The sequence below is a fragment of the Macaca fascicularis genome, chromosome 11, assembly GCF_037993035.2.
Source record: "Macaca fascicularis isolate 582-1 chromosome 11, T2T-MFA8v1.1".
NCBI classification, from domain to species: domain Eukaryota; kingdom Metazoa; phylum Chordata; class Mammalia; order Primates; family Cercopithecidae; genus Macaca; species Macaca fascicularis.
Window position 1 is genome coordinate 86,640,570 of NC_088385.1, and position 20,652 is coordinate 86,661,221.

General features: G+C 37.2%; 1 protein-coding gene across 21 annotated transcripts in view; it reads right to left on the minus strand.

Annotated features, from left to right (window-relative positions):
• PPP1R12A (protein phosphatase 1 regulatory subunit 12A) overlaps positions 1 to 20,652 on the minus strand; it is a 161,906-nt gene that overhangs the window by 53,414 nt on the left and 87,840 nt on the right. For all 21 annotated transcript variants that reach the window (XM_005571627.4, XM_074007474.1, XM_074007479.1 and 18 more), the window contains exons 3-5: positions 18,917 to 19,035; positions 5,765 to 5,924; positions 1,727 to 1,871 (exon numbers count right to left, since the gene is read on the minus strand). In XM_005571627.4, coding sequence (XP_005571684.1) covers positions 1,727 to 1,871; positions 5,765 to 5,924; positions 18,917 to 19,035 — 424 coding nt within the window. The remainder of the gene's footprint in view (positions 1 to 1,726; positions 1,872 to 5,764; positions 5,925 to 18,916; positions 19,036 to 20,652) is intronic.

Sequence of the window (20,652 nt, forward strand, 5' to 3'; positions counted from 1 at the left end):
AGAGTAAATAAAATTTAGAGTGACAGAGGAGCTGCTATTAATTTTTTTAAAAAGGATACAAGGCACAATAATTTTATATGCACTCCTTCTCTGATAGCAAAATTATGATCTGTATGGCACAGGAATTAGATAATTGTTGGCCAGATGCAAATAAAATAATTTTTCTCATACATACTCTATATTGTCTATGTTTCACTAGAATACTGATTCAGTAGGGGAAACACACCATGTTTAAACTTGTAAGTGAAATGATCCTTTTTGGAAACCATTTCAATTAATAAGCTTCTCTCATCTAGTTCTTATCCGGAGGCTACTGTTACTAAATGAACCAATTATCAGCACTGCCCATATGAATGGACATGTGATAAAAAATCACTGTTTGGGAGAGAAGAATGCAGACCAGAGTTCAGAGGCTAACAGGTATCCGCTAATCTTTTCAGAAAAAAGTTCTGAAGGGGAATTTCTACATGAAAAGAGAGGTAACATGACTTGCAAAGCTAAAATTAGCTGGCCTTTTACTTAAATAGTATCAATATTTATTTGTCTTCTAATGCTGATTACAAAACAACAGAGAAAGTAAATTATTGAAAGTTTTAACTAAAAATTCAACCCAAAGATTTTTGTATTTGTATATAAGTATAAACCAATCATTCTCCCAAATTTTTTTACTTTCCTTAAGACTTCTACCAATTCCTATGATTTTCATGCCTGCACATTTCTTATATAAAATATATATTTAAATCAGTTAATGAAAGTAAGTTATTTAGAACTCTACTCCAAAAACAGCAAAAGAATTAGATGGTCCTATTTTGAATAAAGATGAGATCATTTTATGACTCTCTGCTACATAACCTATGATATTTTCCTACGAAATGCAATATACAAGGAACATTCTATGGAAAAGTAATTAAACTCACTAGAGGAGACATGTTTTGAGTTCTCCATGATACTTATTATCTACCAACACAGAGTGGGAAGTGACTAGCAGGAATACTGGTGACTGGTTATTGACTGATAGTATCTACAAAGGAGTAGAGAAGTCTAGTTTAACAAGAAACTTGATAACCTGAATCTTTTCATGATTTCGTGAAAAACACTTGTATGACATTATCTCCCTCCCTCCTTCTACCTAACTGTGGTATTAAGTATATAATTTACCTCACTCAACAGAACTACTTTCTCATCTACAAAACTAGAAGACTAGATGATGTTGCATCTCAATGATCCCCTTCAGCATAAAACTTTATAGTGTTTACTGTCATTACCTGCTGTAAGACCTCATTATTCATGTCACTTAGAGAACTCTATAAGCAAGCTAAAAGACCATCAGCTAAAGAATTAGAACCACACTTCTACATGTGTTCCAACTCAAAGGGGAGGCAGAAAACATTCACATAAGAATGCAACATTTTCTAAGCTTCTGAACTCCTAAGAACATAGTATCAATGCAAGTATCCAAATCTACTCTACATGTATGGCAATCTGACTACTGAAAGAGTAATACTTCTTTCTTTGCAGCACAAGGCCAGAACTATCTCATATGGTAGCTGAAAAGACTTAAACCATTAATTAGTAAGTCAGTTGGCTAAAAAAAGTTTTATGCAGTTGATAAAAATATAATTATATAAGGTAATCCTTATAACCTTTTGAGATTATATTTCTAAATATAGTTTATAAAACTGTATTTCTAAAAGTTAAAATATTAAAATACTTTTAAAAGGCCTACCACTTTGTTGACCATCTCCATATCACATAGATTGTCCACTAAAATTCGACATGCTTCTTCTTTACCCCAATGAGCTGCAGCATGAAGAGGTGTCCAGCCATCATAGTCTTTAATATTAACATCATAGCCTGCCTGTATTAAAAGTCTAAAGAAATTACAGTGAATTAGACAATCATTAAAATCTAGAAATAAACGATCATGATCAAAAGCTTTCTACCATGCAATTTAACTACAATTTTCAATTAATTTCTTTTCAGAATTCACATCCTTCCCCCTCAATGAATTAACTATGGCAAATACAAAGTATTTCTCAGAAAAAACTCGGAAAAAGAGGATCTTGAGTCATTGCCATAATAATGCAGTTTTAATTAATTCCTAATGACTCTAAGTCTTATGGTTTGGTGTGACACTGATTAATTCTTGTTAATATGACTTGTAAGTTAAATTTTCACAGAAAAGCCCATAATTTTTCAATGTAAAATCAAAAACTGATTAATCACTTTGTATGTAAAACTGATTTATTGTGGGAACTATCATCTTCAGGTTTCCAAATAATGTATAATCTCGGGCTAAATGTGTTCTAAGAATATACTGGAATCAAAGAAACTTGTTTTGTAATGTTTCTGTTGCCTTGAAATTCAGGAGCTGAAAATTTTCAAAGGAAAATGACAATCTTTTAAGAACAAAACAAAGCAAAAAACATATTCCAAGGAGTTGGATCTATTTTTCTGAGCAGTAGAAAGCAGATACTCCAATCATCAACAAGCTAAAACAGAAACACATTTTAATACAATGCAAAGAGTTGCATAAATTATGTTAGTATGCCCTTCTAACTACATATTGACAGCAACCTTTATTTTATTTAGACATTAAGCTCACAGAGAGCAAAGATGGGTCTATAAACTGCACATAGCATAGCCCCACACAAACAGGCGAACGAACACTAAATACAATTCATGAAATCTAGTTAACCTTTACCTTACTTTGCAAGATGTTGAGCTTGAGAAGGACTTTCTTTTTACCTACAGGAGGTGGTAGTGACAGCTAATGTATAATCCCCTTTCATTTATTTAAGAACAAATCTGGTATTTCCTAACAATATCTAATACAGCTGTTTCTAATCCTGCTTCCATAACGGAACCATCTTAAGGGCTTGTTTTTTAAAAATAGATTCCCCAGCTCACCCCAGTACTACTCAATTAATCAGCATATGGAGAGATGGGCCCTGCTAATCTATATTCTTAATAAGTTCCCCATATGAATCTCTTATCATTGCCTGTCACTTGCCTGCAGACCAACATTTAAGAGCCATGATCTAAAGAAAAGCTGAAAGATCTAAGTCCAAAGAAATATCTCTACTGACATATATTACCAGAAACCTTATTAATAGAGGCAGAAACAATACTGGAATATAAGAGAAAAATGCTGCTCCTCATTAGGAAATATGAACTATAATAATGTTAAATATGCTAAGCAACATTTTTAAGTACTTAGAAGTCTGTGTGGCGAGAAAAAAGAGGTAGATAAATTTTTTCAACATGAAAAAGAAGACAGTATCTATATTCAAGGAGCTTTTAATGGACGCGAAACAACAACCAACTGTCATGGATAGGTTCTGTGAATAGACATGCAATGGGAGTACAAAACTGAAAAGCATCAAAATCAAATTGTAAGGAGTTGTGTGTGTTTGGGAGGGAGAGAAAATGTGAAGAAGTTCGCATTTGAAACAGATCTTTTCTACTGATTTTCATTTGGTATTTGTTTTAATTAACTTTCATAAGTAATATGTTCACAAAGTTTTAAAAAAAGAAGAATAAAAGGATACATAGGGACATCATTCTCTCACTGCTGACCTTTAGCCAACTAGTTTGCCCTTCCTCAAAATAACCATACTATTAATTTTTATTGGATCCTTACAGAATGATTTCATGCATATATAAGCAAATACAATTTTAATTTTTTTTTACAATAAATACAAATGATACATACTTGGATCCTTGATTTTGACATTTCGTAATATATCCTAGTGTTCTTTCTATAACAATATGTAAGGAGATTTCTCATTCTTGTTTTAATGCAGAATATGCCAGTGAAAGCATATACCATAATTTATTAAACCATTCTCTTATTCCTATTATAAACAATGCTGCTAGCAGATTTTCTTACTTCCTATGTGAGTGGCAATATCTGTAAAAAACAAATTCCTAGAGGTAGAATCAGGGAACTAAAGAACAACTGTTACTTTGATTGAATTTGCTCAATTGTCATTTCTACTAGTGAGAGTGCCTTTTCCTACACCCTGCCAACAGGATGTCAAATGTTTTGATCTTTGCCACTGACAGATGTAAAAGTGTAACTCACTGTAGCTTTATTTGCACTTAATTATGAATGAAGTTGATCATTTTTTTTCATATGCTTAAAGGCCTTTAACTAATTCAAAGGATTGAGCAGAATTTGCCTCCAAGTTGAAGAGATGGTGAATAAAAGCATCTAGACAGAAACAAGGGAAGGCATTAAAGACATCATGAAAGAACTTCAATAGATATATATAACTGGCACAATTCATACTTTGGGGCAATGATGGTAGCTTAGCTTAAAAGGGAAGACGGTGGCCAGATAATGAAGAATCTACACGCTAAGTTGAGGAGTTTAAAATTTATCCTGATCTCCACTAAGAACTAATAAAGGATTTGGGGACCTTGGATAACCTAACTACAAAGATCATTTGCAAGCCGTCCAGAAACCTATTTTGCAATATAACCCAGTACTCATATATACGTCTACAGAAAAAATTGCTTTAAGAAACAATTCTTACCTTTATGTAATCCTCTTTAATACTTTCTATTCTCAAAAAAAAAAAAAAAATGCTGTTGGCAACTCTCGAAAGTTTTCGATTACAGAGAAACAGGTGGACAAGAAAACTAATTAAAAGGCAACAATGCCATAGTATTCTTAGGAAAAAGGCCTAAATTATTGAAGTTGAATAGAGATTGAAAAGAGGAGGCTGGGCAGTGATGGCTCACGTCTGTAATCCCAACACTTTGAGAGGCTGAGGCAGACAGATCACTTGAGCCCAGGAGTTCAAGACCAGCCTGGGCAACATGGTGGAACCTTGTCTCTACAAAAAATAGGAAAACTAAGTGGGCATAGTGGCACATGCTTGTAGTCCCAGCTACGAGAGAGGCTGAGGTGGGAAAACTGCCTGAGCCTGTCACCCAAGAGGAGGAAACTTGGGAAAGGTGAGTCATATATTCTTTACTGCTTTTAGTAATGAGTGGGAATAAGAAAGACTGATATTAGAAGTTCAAGTGAATTAGAATCAATATATTAATAAAAGGTGCTGTAGATTTTGCTAAGAGCTGGTCTTCCTTTCACATAAATATAAGAATAATTTCATATATTGAATAATACACTGAATAATTTTCTTCATATAGCTGCCAACATTTGTACGGCAGAAGTAAAAATATTATTGCGACATGAAGCTTTGTTCCAAGCAAATTTGCTAAACAATATACAGCCTTATAGAATCAAAGTTGCTTATGGCTTAGTATTTTATAGTGTGCTAATAGTACTAAGTTCCAGTGTTCATGTAGTAAAAAAGGAAACTGTATTTAAGATAAATTACATGTAAATAAATATTCTGCAGGAATGAAGCTTTCAAAATTGATGGCATGTTCACAGGACATTGTTCTTAGACTCATGAACCAGTTATCAATCTGGAACCTCAAAATGACTCTCTGTAGTGATTTACTAGGCCAAAAGGTAACAGATAATAGTTGAGTGATGCTTAAATTCAACTTACTGGAAAATCACAACTGATAAAAAAAATAGTAATAATCAAAACTAGAGAGTTGAAAGAATTTTAGAACAAAAGCAATCATATTCAAAGTAGTTGTTCTCTTTCTTCCTGAAAACAGGCATTAAAGAACTCTTTTATATTGCTTCAAAATAACATTTGCAGGTATTTTAAGAAAAGGACCAATGAATAAAGAAGACAAACTAAAGTAGAAAAACAACTCTGTAAAAAACAGTACTTACTTTAAAACTTCCGTATAGCCTTTAGCAGCTGCAACGTGGAGTGCTGTACCTCCAGATTTTGCATGCCGGACATCATTTATATGACCACTATTTAGCCACTGCCTGGCATCTCTAAGCATGATCCGTTCTTCTTCCTTTCGAGCTGCTTCTATATCAACCCCTGATAAAATGAAAATAATTGCTTTTATTTTTGCTTAATAAAAACTGTTCCATGTTGGGAAATAAAATTGTCCAAAACATGTCAAGTTTAAATAAAATTAAAAGTGAAAGTATATATGTATTTTTAAAATTGGCTGCTTAAAACAAGTTGGTTAAACTAAAAAATGTGGGATATTGTAGACATTTTATTAACTTTCTCTACTTATTATTATTTTTTTGCTCCACAATACTATTTTGATCTATTTTTCCTTTCTGATTATTCTTGTTTTTTAAAATTTGAACATTTCCTAAGATATAAGCATCCTTTGGGCTAAAATTCTTTTTTAACAATTATAATGAATAAGTTTCAAATTTCTATCTACTGTTTTGATCTGTTCTATGAAATCTAGCCTAGCAGGTACAAATGTTTACTGAATGCTTCAACTTGGAGGTCCTGTCTTCATCTAAAATATATTGTACTTTAAAATAGATTATTTCTCTAGCAAACTCCTTTCATTTCCTTTTCCAACATAGTACATTCTTCATACCATTAAAATTATTTTCAAAATTTTAGTAAGTTATATAAATGTTCATTCATTTAAAAGCACTTACTCTAAGCACTACCCTAGGTTGAGGTGATAAAAGTGGAAAGAGGCCAGACAAGGTGGCTCACACCTATAATCCCAGCTACTTGGGAGGCTGAGGTGGAAGGATTGCTTGATCCAGGAGGTCAAGGCGCAGTGAGCCATGATCATGCCACTGCACTCCAGCCTGGGTGAGAGCAACACCCTGTCTCAAAAAACAAACAAAAAAAGGGAAGAATACAAAAATGAATAGGACCCTCTAATTCCTACCTTCAAAGAGCTCAACACCTTGGAAAAAAAATTAAAGATACTCTTGAAATTCTTGAATGATTTCATGTGGTCTTATGGCTTCGACTACTTGCTATTTAATAAACAGCCCACACCACAATGCATTTACAATCTGCCTTACTCCACAAGTCTATGAGTCTTTTTATCTTTCATCCCCACTGTCTGGTAGAGTACCTGATACAAAGTAAAGGGAGATCAGAGCCAGGAGCGTTGGCTCACACTTGTAATCCCAGCACTTTGAAAGGGTGAGATGGGCAGATCATTTGAGGTCAGCAGTTCAAGACCAGCCTGGCCAACATGGTGAAATCCCGTCTCTACCAAAAATACAAAAAAAAAAAAAAAAAAAAGCCCAGGAGATGGAGGATGCAGTGAGCCAAGATCATGCCACTGTACTCCAGCCTGGGCAACAGAGTGAGACTTTGCTTGAAAGAAAAAGCAAATTAAAAAAAAAAAAAAAAAAAAGCAAAGTACAGGGAGATTACTAAATGTTCACTAAATGAAGAATGAATGAACAAATATAAAACAAGAACACACACACACATTTCCTCAGCTAAGATTCTCCTATAATCCACATCCATGTACACAACTGTTTGGTCAAGATTTTTCATTCATCCATCCACTCATTTAATACATACTGAGCACCTACTATTTTGCCAGGTACATCATTAGATGCTACCGGTATAGACGTGAACTTATTATATGGCAGAAGATGATTCATTTGTGAAGAAAAATAAAGCCAGAAAAGGAAACAGAAACGGTAATGAGAAGGGGTGTTATTTTATATAGGTTGGTAAAAAATAGCTTCTTTGATGACTTTACAACAAGAAATAAAGTGAGTGACAGCCATATGACTGGGAGAACATTCCAGGCAGAGGGAAGTATCAGTAGGCTCTAAAGTGGGAGCCTCCTAGGAATGTTCTGTTTAGAAGGACAGGGTCTCTACAGAGTAGTAAGGACAGTGAGCGTGGTGACATGATCTAACTTAATTTAAAAGGATCACTTAGGATGAAAAGTTGAGTAGATATTGAGATACTCACTTGGAGGCTACTGCAATAATCTAGGCAATTAATGATGTTAACTTGAACAAGGGTGGTAGTAGCGAAGATAGTAAAGTGGTTGAATTCTGGGTTTTTCAAGGCATACTAAGAGAATTTGAATTAGTTTGGATACAGAAGAAAAAGAGAGGTTGAGAATCAATCAGAGGTTTTCAGTCTGAGTAACTGAAAAAATTAAAGCTTCAATTTCAGAAATGTGAAGTTTAAGATGCCTAACAAATATCTCATCAGAGACATCAAGTAATCAGTTGGATATCTAAGCCTGTAGCATAGCGAACTAGGGAAACAATAAAATATTATGCCATGGGCATCTCAAATGCAATGCTAAAATCTTAACCTAATTTTTCTCCAACTGTTCTATTTGCTGCCTGTCTTGTTTTCCTATACTAAGTGCTCTCACTTACCTAGCAACATGAAAGTCATCTGAATTTCTCCCTTTACCTTACTCTCACCCCATCTGTGATTGTTAATTGTGTCAAGAGATGCCTAGATGGCTGGTGAAGCACTGTCTCTGGGTGCATTTGAGGGTGTTTCCAGAGAGGACTGACATGGGAGTCAGTGGCCTGGGAGAGGAAGACCCATCCCTCAATGTGCACAGAAACAATCCAATCAGCTGGGAGAAATGGGCTGAAAAAGGAGGATTTGCTCTCTCTGCTTGCTCTCTTCTCTCCCTTCAGGAGGAGGATACCTTTTTCTCTCCTGCTTTTGGATATCAGACTACAGGTTCTTCAACTTTTGGACTCTGGGACTTGCACCAGTGGCTCCTTGGGGGGATTGTCAGGCCTGACAGGGACTGCCGTGTCAGTTTCCCAGCTTCTAGGGCTTTGAACTTGGACTGAAGACACACTACTAGCTTTGAGCCAGCCACATTATCAGCTTCTCTGGTTCTTCATTTTGCAGGTGACCTATTGTGGGACTTTGCAGTGATTCTGTGTCAGTTGCTCCTAATAAATCCCCTTCCATACATCCTACAGGCTTGTCTCTATGGAGGAGCCTGACTAATACACCATCCTATTAGTTAACAGATTTTGAGTTGCCACTTCTAGACTGTCTTTTAAATGGCCCCTATCACTATCCTAGTTCATAGCTTATGTCTCACACTTTGACTACTACTACTGGCCCTTAACTCATTCAGTCTTTAGTCCCTTCTAATTCATCCCCCAATCTACTGCTGAATCGGAAAAAATAAAATATGATGTCATTTCTCTATATAAAATTTGTCAGTGGCTGCTTCTGTAAGACAAAGCTCAAGCTCTTTAGTATAGAAGACAAAGCCTTTTATGACTTGGTCTCAGTGCATTTTTAACTTCATCTATAGTCTTTCTCTCTTACCATCATCTAGTGTTCTAACCATTTAGACCTCCACATAGGTCCCCAAGTACATCATGGTCCGTGTTGTCATGACAGCTACCTCTACCTGAACTGTATCTTTATTCTGCCTGCTTATTAGCACATTACCATTTTTTTTCAAGACAACTAAATTGCTCATTACTCAACTGAAGCTCAGCTTTTAAAAAGCAGACAATAATTCAGAAATATTTTTAAAACTCCAAGATAACACAAGTATAGGAAAAGTCATCTTCAAACTAGAGATTATAGTATCTCATTACTGCATTTGAAAGAAACTTGCAGTAAGATTTTCCAAACAGACCTTATGAAAACAATAAATTGTATAAACTATGTATGTAATGAACAGAACCTATTATAATTTTTATAAAAACCAAATGCCACCATTTCTATAGTAAAGCAGTTTTACATATATCAAAAATTTCCTACCAAAAGATAATCAGTCCATTTAAGATATGCCTAACGTTAATAACCTTTCTATTAAGTGATTTATCTCAGATTTGCTTTTTTAATGTGTTATTCTCTTACTGGCTTTTAAAACAGGTAGCATTTTATTATTTTTATCCCTCCTTTCATTATAGTTTTAAACATCATGATCTTTATTGTCTTTTACTATTCTGTTTCCTTTGAACTTCAAGTTAAAAAAAAAAAACTACTTCTTTTCTATTTATCTAATTTCATGCTATCTTTATCTAATGACAAAACAATTACCTTCTTTAGCTTCCAAATCATGCTTGTAACTGATTCATATATAAAAACAATCCAAGTGTAAAGTTAACGTGAAGGGCAATTCCTTATGCTTAAGAAAATTAAATTAGAAAAGAAAAACCTTCCTTTTATTCTTAAATTTTGCAATACTACCGATTAGAGTATGTAGACCCTGCTTAGCTCATCAAAAACTTGAAGAAGAAACAAAAAACAATCTAATTGTACTATGTATTAGGAGACTTGCTTTCTAATTTCAGTGCTTTGACTAACTAGCTAGTGATCCTGAGAAAGCCATAGCTTCTTTGGATATTAGTAAGATAGGTTAAGAAAACAGATACTGAACCGAGACTGGCTGGATTTGAATCTCTGATCCACCACTTACTAGCTGTACTACCTGTACTACCTCAGGCAAGACAATCTATGCTATGCTCTGGTTTCATCTGTAAGATGAGAATGATGACATTCCCATTCTATCCCATAGGGTTGTTCTGAAAACTAAATTAATTAATACATGTAAAGTGTTTAGATCAGGAATAAGAACTAAGGTGTTAATTATCATTATCAGACTTTCCTTTGAAAAGTCTATGATTCTGCTTCTCTCTTCTTGATTTCTGTTTTAAAAGAAAAAAAATCTTATAATGCATTTAACCAGTCCTAACCCACCTACTATATAACTGCAAGGTTTTTAAACAATGAAAACAGTATATAATAAAACTAAGTTGGGTATAACAAAGTGATCAGACTAACATTTGTCACTATGATTTAAGAGCAGTAAATATTAAATTAAAATACAGCCAAATATCTTAGATTAAAATAAATAAAAATAGATTGGAATTTAGTCAGCTAACAGATTCAAAAATTAATGTGTCCCTAGCTAAATAAAGAAAATAATTACAGCTACTGTTCATTGATTACTACTTTCAAAGGCAATTTACTTAAGCATAACTAGCTACTGACCAAATGTACTAGAATAAGAAAAGCCAAAAGAATGATTAAAAAACTTAAAAATATTGAATAACAATTTTCATCCCTGGATAATTTGAGAAATGTTACCACTACTAATGATACGGTTTGGCTGTGTTCCCACCCAAATCTCATCTCGAATTGTAGTTCCCATAAGCCCTACGTGTGGTGGGAAGGACCCAGTGGGAGGTAACTAAATAATGGGGATGGTTACCCCCATGCTAGTGGTCTTGTGATAGTGAGTGAGTTCTCACGAGATCTCATGGTTTAAGGGGCTTTTTCCTCTGTTTGGCACTTCTCTCTCCAGCCGCCATGTGAAGAAGGACATGTTTGCTTCTCCTTCCACTATGATTGTGCTTCCCCTTTCACTATGATTGTGAGTTTCCTGAGGACCCCCAGCCATGTGCAACTGTGAGTCAGATGTCTTTCCTTTATAAATTACCCACTCTCAGGTACTTTTTCATAGCAGCATGAGAATGGACTAATACAGTAATTTGGTACTGGGTAGTGGGGCACTGTTGTAAAGATACCCAAAAAAATGTGGAAGCAATTTTGAAACTGGGTAAACAGGCAGAGGCTGGAACAGTTTAGAGGGCTCAGAGGAAGACAGGAAGATGTAGGAAAGTCTGAAACTGCCTAGAGACTTATTGAATGGCTTTGACAAAAATGCTGATAGTGATATGGACAATGAAGTCCAGGCTGAAGTGGTCTCAGATGGAGATGAGAAACTTGTTGGGAACTGAGGCAAAGGTCACTATTGTTATGCTTTGGCATAAAGACTAGTGGCATTCTGCTTCTGCCCTAGAGATCTGTGGAACTCTGAACTTGAGGGAGGTAATTTACGGTATCTGATGAAAGAAATTTCTAAGCAGCAAAGTGTTCAAAAGGAAGCAGAGCACAAAAGTATGAAAAACTTTGCAGCCTGATAACATGACAGAAAAGAAAACCCAATTTTCTGGGAAGAAATTCAAGTTGGCTGCAGAAATTTGCATAAGTAACAAGGAACCAAACGTTAATTGCCAAGACAAAGGGGAAAAGGTCCCCAGGGCATGTCAGAGACTTTCTCAGCAGTCCTTCCCATCACAGGCCTGGAGGCCTGGGAGGGAAAAATGGTTTCCTGGGCTGGGTCCAAGGCCCTCTTGCTATGTGCAGCCTTGGGACTTGGTGCCCTGTGTCCCAGCTACTCCAGCCCTGGCTAAAAGGGGCCAATGTACAGTTCAGGCCATTGCTTCAGAGGATGCAAGCCCCAAGCCTTTGTGGCTTCCATGTGGTATTGGGACTGTGGGTGTGCAGAAGTCAAGAATTGAGGTTTGGGAACCTCTGCCTAGATTTCAGAAGATGTATGGAAAGGCCTGGATGTCCAGGCAGAAGTCTGATGAAAAGGCGGAGCCCTCATGGAGAACTTCTGCTAAGGCAGTGTGGAAGGGAAACGTGAGGTCAGAGCCCCCACACAGAGTCCCCATGGGGGTACTGCCTAGTGCAGCTGTGAGAAGAGGGCCACCATCCTCCAGACCCCAGAATGATAGATTCACTGACAGCTTGCACTGTGTGCCTAGAAAAGCCACAGACACTCCACACTGGCCCATGAAAGGAGCCAGGAGTGGGGCTGTACCCTGCAAAGCTATAGGGGCAGAGCTGTCCAAGACTGTGGGAGCCCACCACTTGTATCAGCATGACCTGGATGTGAGACATGAAGTCAAAGGAGATTATTTTGGAACTTTAATGTTTAATAACAGCCCTATTGGATTTCGGATTTGCATGGGGCCTATAGCCCCTTTGTTTTGGCCAATTTATCCCATTTGGAACAGGTATATTTACCCAATGCCTGTACCCGCCACTGTATCTAGGAAGTAACTAACTTGCTTTTGATTTTACAGGCTCACAGGCAGAAGGGACTTGCCTTGTCCTGGATGAGACTTTGGATTGGACTTTTGGGTTAATGTTGGAATGAGTTAAGACTATGGGGGACTGTTGGGAAGGCATGATTGTGTTTTGAAATGTGAGGACGTGAGATTTGGAAGGGGCCAGGAGTGGAATGATATGACTTGGCTGTGTTCCCAACTAAATCTCATCTTGAATTGTAGTTCCCACAATCCCCACAAGTCGTGGGACGGACTCCATGTGAGGTAACTGAATCATGGGGGCAGTTATCCCCAGTGCTGCTGTTCTTGTGATAGTGAGTGAGTTCCCACAAGATCTGATAGTTTTATAAGGGATTTTGCTTGGCACTTCTCTCTCCTGCCATCATGTGAAGAAGGATGTGTTTGCTTTCCCATCTGTCAAGACTGCATGATTGTAAGTTTCCTGATGTGTTTGCTTTCTCTTCTGTCATGACTGCATGATTATAAGTTTCCTGAGGCCTCCCCAGCCCTGTGGAACTATAAGTCAATTAAATCTCTTTCCTTTACAAATTATCCAGTCTTGGGTATTTCTTCACAGCATCATGAAAATGGACTAATACAACTAGAGATATATTTAGGGTGCTTTTTTATAATTATTAAAATCTGTTAAGAGATGCCCCTATACTTCTGTTTCTTTGGAATTAAGATATGCTATATAAATTTATGCATTCCCATTACATGTATCAAATGAACATCATGAAGCATTTTCTAGGAGATATTTTAAATAAAATGCAGTATGGTACAGTGGTACAGAATGTGGGCTCAAGATATCTGTCATACTGTTTAGGACAAACACTTCCTACCTGTATGATCTTGGGTAAATCACTAAGCCTCAATTTTCTCATCTGGAAATGGGGTAACAGTAGTATAAACCTCACAGAATTGCTATGAGTATGAAATGAAGAAATGCATGTGAAGCTCTTTGCTCAATGCCTGGCATATAATAAGCATTTAATAACAGTTAGCTACTCTCATTACTACTATTATTAGTGTTAGCACTTAGCTTTTCATCTCCAGGGTCATCTCATCTACTAGTTCTCAAAACTCCCCCTTCTTACGGTTCTCCTAGATTTACTTTTCACATCTTCACATATCCTAAGTTCTAACAATGCACCAACCACTGTCATCTAGATGTCCTTTGGTACTACAAACCCAATATATCCTCAGTCTGTTTCTGTCTCATCTCACACTTTCCCACGTGAACTCATCTAATAATCACTTCTTCAACTGGAAACTTCAGTGAGTTCGTCTTAATTCTTTCTTCATATCTGCATTCAATTCTTCACCAAACTGTTCTAATTTTACTTCAACATTTCTTCAAGACAGCCTTGTTCTTCATTTAAAATGTAACAGGTTTTGGCTCCTTTCATCTTTCACCTGGACTAATTTGAGAATCTTCTTCAAGGAATGCATGTCACCATATATCCTACATTCTACTTCATCCTCCAAGTTGCCATCAGTTTTATACTAAAAACCAAATCCAATCAGATTAATTTATTGCTTGGAGATCTTTGTTGCATCTACGTAATGCCTACAAAATAGATATCCTTCACTATCTGGCTCTGACCTATCTTTTCAGGCCTCATCTCCTACAAATCTCACCCTGACTTTGCATCTCAATTCCAGTCCCAATGAATGTATCTTCCAGTCCACATATGCTATGGATGTCTCCAATTCCTGTTTTTTTTGTTTCTTGTTTTTCAAAAAAAACATTGTCCAGGCTGGAGTGCAGTGATGTGATCGTAGCTCACAGTAACCTTGTACTACTGGCCTCAAGCAAGCCTCTCACCTCAGCCCCCAAAAGCAATGGAATTATAGGCATGAGTCACTATGCTTGGCCTTCCAATTCCTTTTCTTTGCACATTTTGATACCCCATCTTTTGTGTCTACCAGTTCCCTTATTGCCAAGCAAACTCCCTCTAAATATCGTAACTCTGAAACCTTTCCTCACTACAGCTTTTTCTATTCTCTCACAACATTATGTTCCTATATATTTTAATACATAGCACACTGTATTATGAAGCTCTCTTCGTTTGACACTTCTGTTAGACTATGAAACCCTTAAGAAGGATAGTCTTGTTTTTTTTTATTGTTAACACCCAGCACATAGAACATTTGCTGGCACATTAATCAATACTAAATGAATCACTTAAACTAAAATCAGCCCTGCTTACAGTCATGCTAACAATTTCCCTTATATAGAAGGAAACCAAATGCAAGAAATTTTCAGTACAACTCCATGCCTTTTCTAGTTCATAACAATTGCTAATATCAGATAAAAAATGGGAGCCCTTAACGTTTACTTTAAATAATTACCATTGTTTGACAGGAAACTGTTATCTGAGCTATCTAAGCACTCATCACAGCAAAATGGGCAGTAAATTCTTCTTGCTAGGTTGTGATGCTTTATACCTATTCTTTAGTTTATTCTACTCTAGAATATCCCATGACTCTAAAACACTTGTCTATCTAGAACATGGCTATTGAAAGCTCTAGTGTGTGCTTATTCAGGCTCCAGTTTATAACCACTTTTCTATTGCACTTCTTGTTTTTCTTAGGCTCTAGTTATCTTCAATCACTTTTTATAACACCTCACTTCTATTTTAGGTATTTATTTTCTCAGTTTTCGTGCTTAAGATATTTTATTTTGGCCGGGCGCGGTGGCTCAAACCTGTAATCCTAGCACTTTGGGAGGCCGAGACGGGCGGATCACGAGGTCAGGAGATCGAGACTATCCTGGCTACCACGGTGAAACCCCGTCTCTACTAAAAAATTACAAAAAAACTAGCTGGGTGAGATGGCAGGCGCCTGTAGTCCCAGCTACGTGGGAGGCTGAGGCAGGAGAATGGCGTGAACCCGGGAGGCGGAGCTTGCAGTGAACTGAGATCCGGCCACTGCACTCCAGCCTGGGCAACAGAGCGAGATTCCATCTCAAAAAAAAATTTAAAAAAAGATATATTTTTTAAAACAAACCCACAGTTGGCTAGATGCAGTTGCTCATGCCTGTAATATCAGAACTTTGGGAGGCCAAGGAAGGTGGATTGCTTGAGTTTAGGAGTTCAAGACCAGTCTGACCAACACAGTGAAACCCTGTCTCTATTAAAAATACAAATATTAGCCAGGTGAGGTGGCATGCGCCTACAGTCCCAGCTCCTCAAGAGGCTGAGGTGGGAGGATCGCTTGGGTCTGGGAGGTTGAGGCTGTAGTGAGCCATGATTGTGTCACTGCACTCCAGTCTGTCTCAAAACAAACAAACAAAACAAACCTGCAGTCATTAGGAGTTTTCCTAATCCCAAGGAATAAAAATCTCCTTTCATGGAATTTATTTACCTCCTATTCCTATCAAATCCTTAGTTTCTTTTTCTGATGAAGCACATTTCAGTAGGAGTCAGCCCTCTACATCAATATTTCATACCATTCCTCTATCATTTGAGCTCAGTAAAACACAGCTCTAATAATGCCTGTTTGATCACTGCCTAAAGATAATAGAATATAACAAAAATCACATGTGGCATTTTGTGTGTGTGTGTGTGTCCTGCCCAAAGGTACTGAAGAAGTAATCACACATATACACATTAATTTTTAATTATAGTAAAATAAACATAAAAATAATATTTACCATCTCAACCTTTTTTTTGTTTTCAGAAAGGGTCTCACTCTGTCACCCAGGTTTAAGCACAGTGATGTGATCAGATCACTGCAGCCTCGAACTCCCGGGCTAAAGCGATCCTCCCCACTTAGCTGGGATTACAGGTCTTAACTATTTTTAAGTTTACAGTTCTTAAGTACATTCACACTGTTGTGTAACACATACACAGAGCTCTTTTCATCTTGCAAAAGAACAACTCTGCCCATTAAACAACAACTCCCTTTTCTCCCCTCCTTCCAGCTCCTGACAGCCATCATTCTATTTTCTCTATGAATCTGACTATTCTAGGTACCTCATATATGTAGAATCATTTGTTTTTCTATTTTTTTTTGGTCACTGGCTTATGTCACTTACCATAAAGTCCTTCATGTTGTAGCGTATGTTGGATTTCCTTCCTTAAGGCTGAATAATATTTCACTGTATGTATATTCCACATTTTATTTATTCATCCATCAATGGACACAGGGTTTGCTTTCATCTTTTGGCTAATATGAATAATTTGTACACCCATGTTTGTACAAATTATTCAAAGAGTTGAGTTGTTTTAAATTGTTTTGGGTAGGCTGGGAGTGCTGGCTTATGCCTATAATCCCAGCACTTTGGGAGGCCCAGGTGGAGGATCACCTGAGGACAGGAGGTAGAGACCAGCCTGGCTAACATGGTGAAACCTCATCTCTACTAAAAATACAAAAATATTAGCCAGGCACGGTGGCAGGTGCCTGTAATCCCAGCTACTCGGGAGGCTGAGGCAAGGAGAATCGCCTGAATCCGAGAGGCAGAGGTTGCAGTGAACCCAGATTGCGCCACTGCACTCCAGCCTGGGTGACAGAGCAACACTCTGTCTCAAAAAAGAAAAAAAAAATCTTTTGGGTAAATTTCTAGAAGAGGAGTTGCTGGATCTGGATCTTTTTTTTTTTTTTTTTTTTTTTGTTTAGACAGAGTCTCACTCTGTCACCAAGGCTGGAGTACAGTGGTGCAATCTTGGCTCACTGCAACCTCTGCCTCCCGGTTCAAGCAATTCTCCTGCCTCAGCCTCCTGAGTAGCTGAGATTACAGGTGCACACCACCACACCCAGCTATTTTTTGTATTTTTAGTATAGAGAGGGTTGCACCATCTTGGTCAGGCTGGTCTCAAACTCCTGACCTCGTGATCCGCCCGCCTCGGCCTCCCAAAGTGCTGGGATTACAGGAATGAGCCATCGCACCCGGCCTGGATCATGTTTTATATATACATACATATATATACACATACACAGCTTTATTAAGATATAATTCACAGCATCTACATAGCATTTAAAGTGTAGAATTAAATGGTTTTTTTAGTAAATGTGAGGAGTGGTGTAACCATCATGACACTCAACTTTAGAATACTCATCACTCTTAAGACTGATGAAACTCTGTGCCCACTAGCAATCACTCCTATCTATAAATGAACATCTCCCAAATTTACATATCCATTTTGTAACTCCAGACTCACATATTCAACAGTTTGGATATCTAACATGCAAAATAAATTTAACATGCCTGAAAATGAAGCCCTAATATTTCCCTATAAAACCTACTCTTCTTATAATCTTCACATCTCAAATAGGAACTTCATCCATCCATTTGTTCAAACCAAAAATCTTAGAGTCTTCTTTTTTTCACACCTTCTAGCTAATGACTCAATAATTCTTTTGGCCAAACCTTCAAAATATACCCATAATCCAACCTCTTCTCATCACTTCATCTACTACCAGTCAAAAATAAATCACCTTGTTTCGTCTGGATTATGGCAATTATTTCCTAACCCTTCTCCTACTTCTGTCCTTGTCTCCCTACAATCTATTTTCAACACAAGAGCCAGAGAGATCCTTTCTAAAACTGTATCAAATCATGTCAGTCCTCTGCCTCAATCCCTCCATTGGCTTCCTATTTCCCTCAGGTTAAAAGCCAAAGTCTTCCCAATGACTCACAAAGCCTTATGTGATATGACCTCCTGCTACTTCTGTGACCTCACCTCCTACCTGCCTCTTCCTCTGCAATGCCTCTCCAGTCATGCTAGTTTACATGCTGCTTCTCTGCATATACAAGACACCCTCCCATTCGTATTCATTGCTCCCCTTGTCTGGAAGGCTCTTTCCCCAGATCAACATGACTCATTCCCTCATTGTATTCACATCACAGCTTAAATGACCCCTTATCAGTGAGCCTTCCTGACCACACTATTTAACTTTGCAATGTGCCACTTACCCTGTGCACTTTCTATCCCCTTTGCCTGCATTATTTTGCTTCAAAACTTTTACTTCCACATAATTTTATGCCTGATCCTGTTTCTGACATTTAACTTTAAAAATACTTAAAAGATAGAGTTGAGAATATTCTACAAAACAGAATCATACTGTACTACTGTTTTGCAAGCTGAGTTCATTCTTTTCATTCAATTATGATTGTCCTTCAACGTCAATAAATATTTTTGCTGGAAAAGTACCATATTCTTTCTAAAACATTTTTTCCATTTAGGTTGCTTTTTATTTTACCTTGCCGATTAACTTCATTTTGAAGTAGCTCTTCCATTGCCTCCTCCTCCGCAATATCTAAAGGTGTGTCTCCTTCACTGTTGACAGCCCCTACATGTGCTCCCTGACCAATCAAAAACCTGTAAAACCAAAGAGAAAATAGTTAAGCAAAAGATATTATCATTGAAATAAAACTAAATGCATAACCAGTGAGGAAAGTTCCTATATAAATCAGCAATAAAAGACAGTCTACACATTATTTAAATTTTAAAAAACTATCAGGCCGTGCGCAGTGGTTCACGCCTCTAATCTCAGCACTTTGGGAGTCCAAGACTGGCAGATCACGAGGTCAGGAGATCAAGACCATCCTAACATGGTGAAACCCTGTCTCTACTAAAAATACAAAAAATTAGCTGGGCGTGGTGGTGGGCGCCTGTAGTCCCAGCTACTCAGGAGGCTGAGGCAGGAGAATGGCGAGAACCCAGGAGGTGGAGCTTGCAGTGAGCTGAGATCATGCCACTGCACTCCAGCCTGGGCAACAAAGCGAGACACTGTTTCAAAAAAAAAAAAAAAAACTAGAGCATGTTTCTTTTTTATATTTATATTTCCTAATTTTTCTATAATGTACACGTTGCTTTACCAATCCAAAAATGTTAATTTTTAATAATAATTAGGAAGTATTTCATAAAAATGTGAATTTTTAATAATAATTAGAAAGTCTCATAGGATCCACCCCCACTGAGACTTTTCATTATCTCCATATGGACTGGTTTCCTTAAATATTTTGATAAGTGCATTCCAATATAATTGGCTTCTGCGTACTCTGTATTTTATTTTAAGCATCCAAAACACAATTCTAAGGAAGTATCTATAGGCTTCATCAAACCTGACAAAGGGATTCATATACAAAAAGGTTATTAATCTCTTTAATCATGTCAACAGCACATCTTCCAGAGTCATCTACTGAATGATGTAACTAACCAACTATTACCTAAGTCAATTTATTTTATTTTATTTTATTTTTTTGAGACGGAGTCTCGCTCTGTCTCCCAGGCTGGAGTGCAGTGGCACGATCTCAGCTCACTGCAAGCTCCGTCTCCGGGGTTCACGCCATTCTCTTGCCTCAGCCTCCCGAGTAGCTGGGACTACAGGCGCCTGCCACCACGTTCGGCTAATTTTTTTTTTTTTTTGTATTTTTAGTAGACACGGAGTTTCACCGTGTTAGCCAGGATGGTCTTGATCTCCCGACCTTGTGATCTGCCCGCCTTGGCCTCCCAAAGTGCTGGGATTACAGGTGTGAGCCACCGCGCCTGGCCTACCCAAGTCAATTTCTAACTTAAAAAATTTCTGAATGGCTCTACCATGCTAGGAGAAAAGATAACGTACAGCCCTCATTGATCTGGCCTTGTCTTCTTTTTCAGCCTCCTTCTTCTTCCTGCCTGTATCACAGTTTAGGTGCCAACAATAGAGAACTACTTGTAGTTCTAGATTAAACCATTTTCTTTGGGTATCCCTGGTTATATTTTTCCTTATATAAAGAATGGGTCTTTTTCTTTATGTTCCTAACCAATTTAGCTCCTTCATATTTAGACTACATAAAAATATTCTAATTATAAAAGTTTAAACAAAAAGTACATGTCCACAGAGGCAAAAAAGAACTCCTTTATACCTTTCCTACTATTATGTTCCCTCCCCCAGAGATAAACACTATCAAAAGTAGGGCAAAAATCTTCCCAATACCTCTGCCATAAATTTAT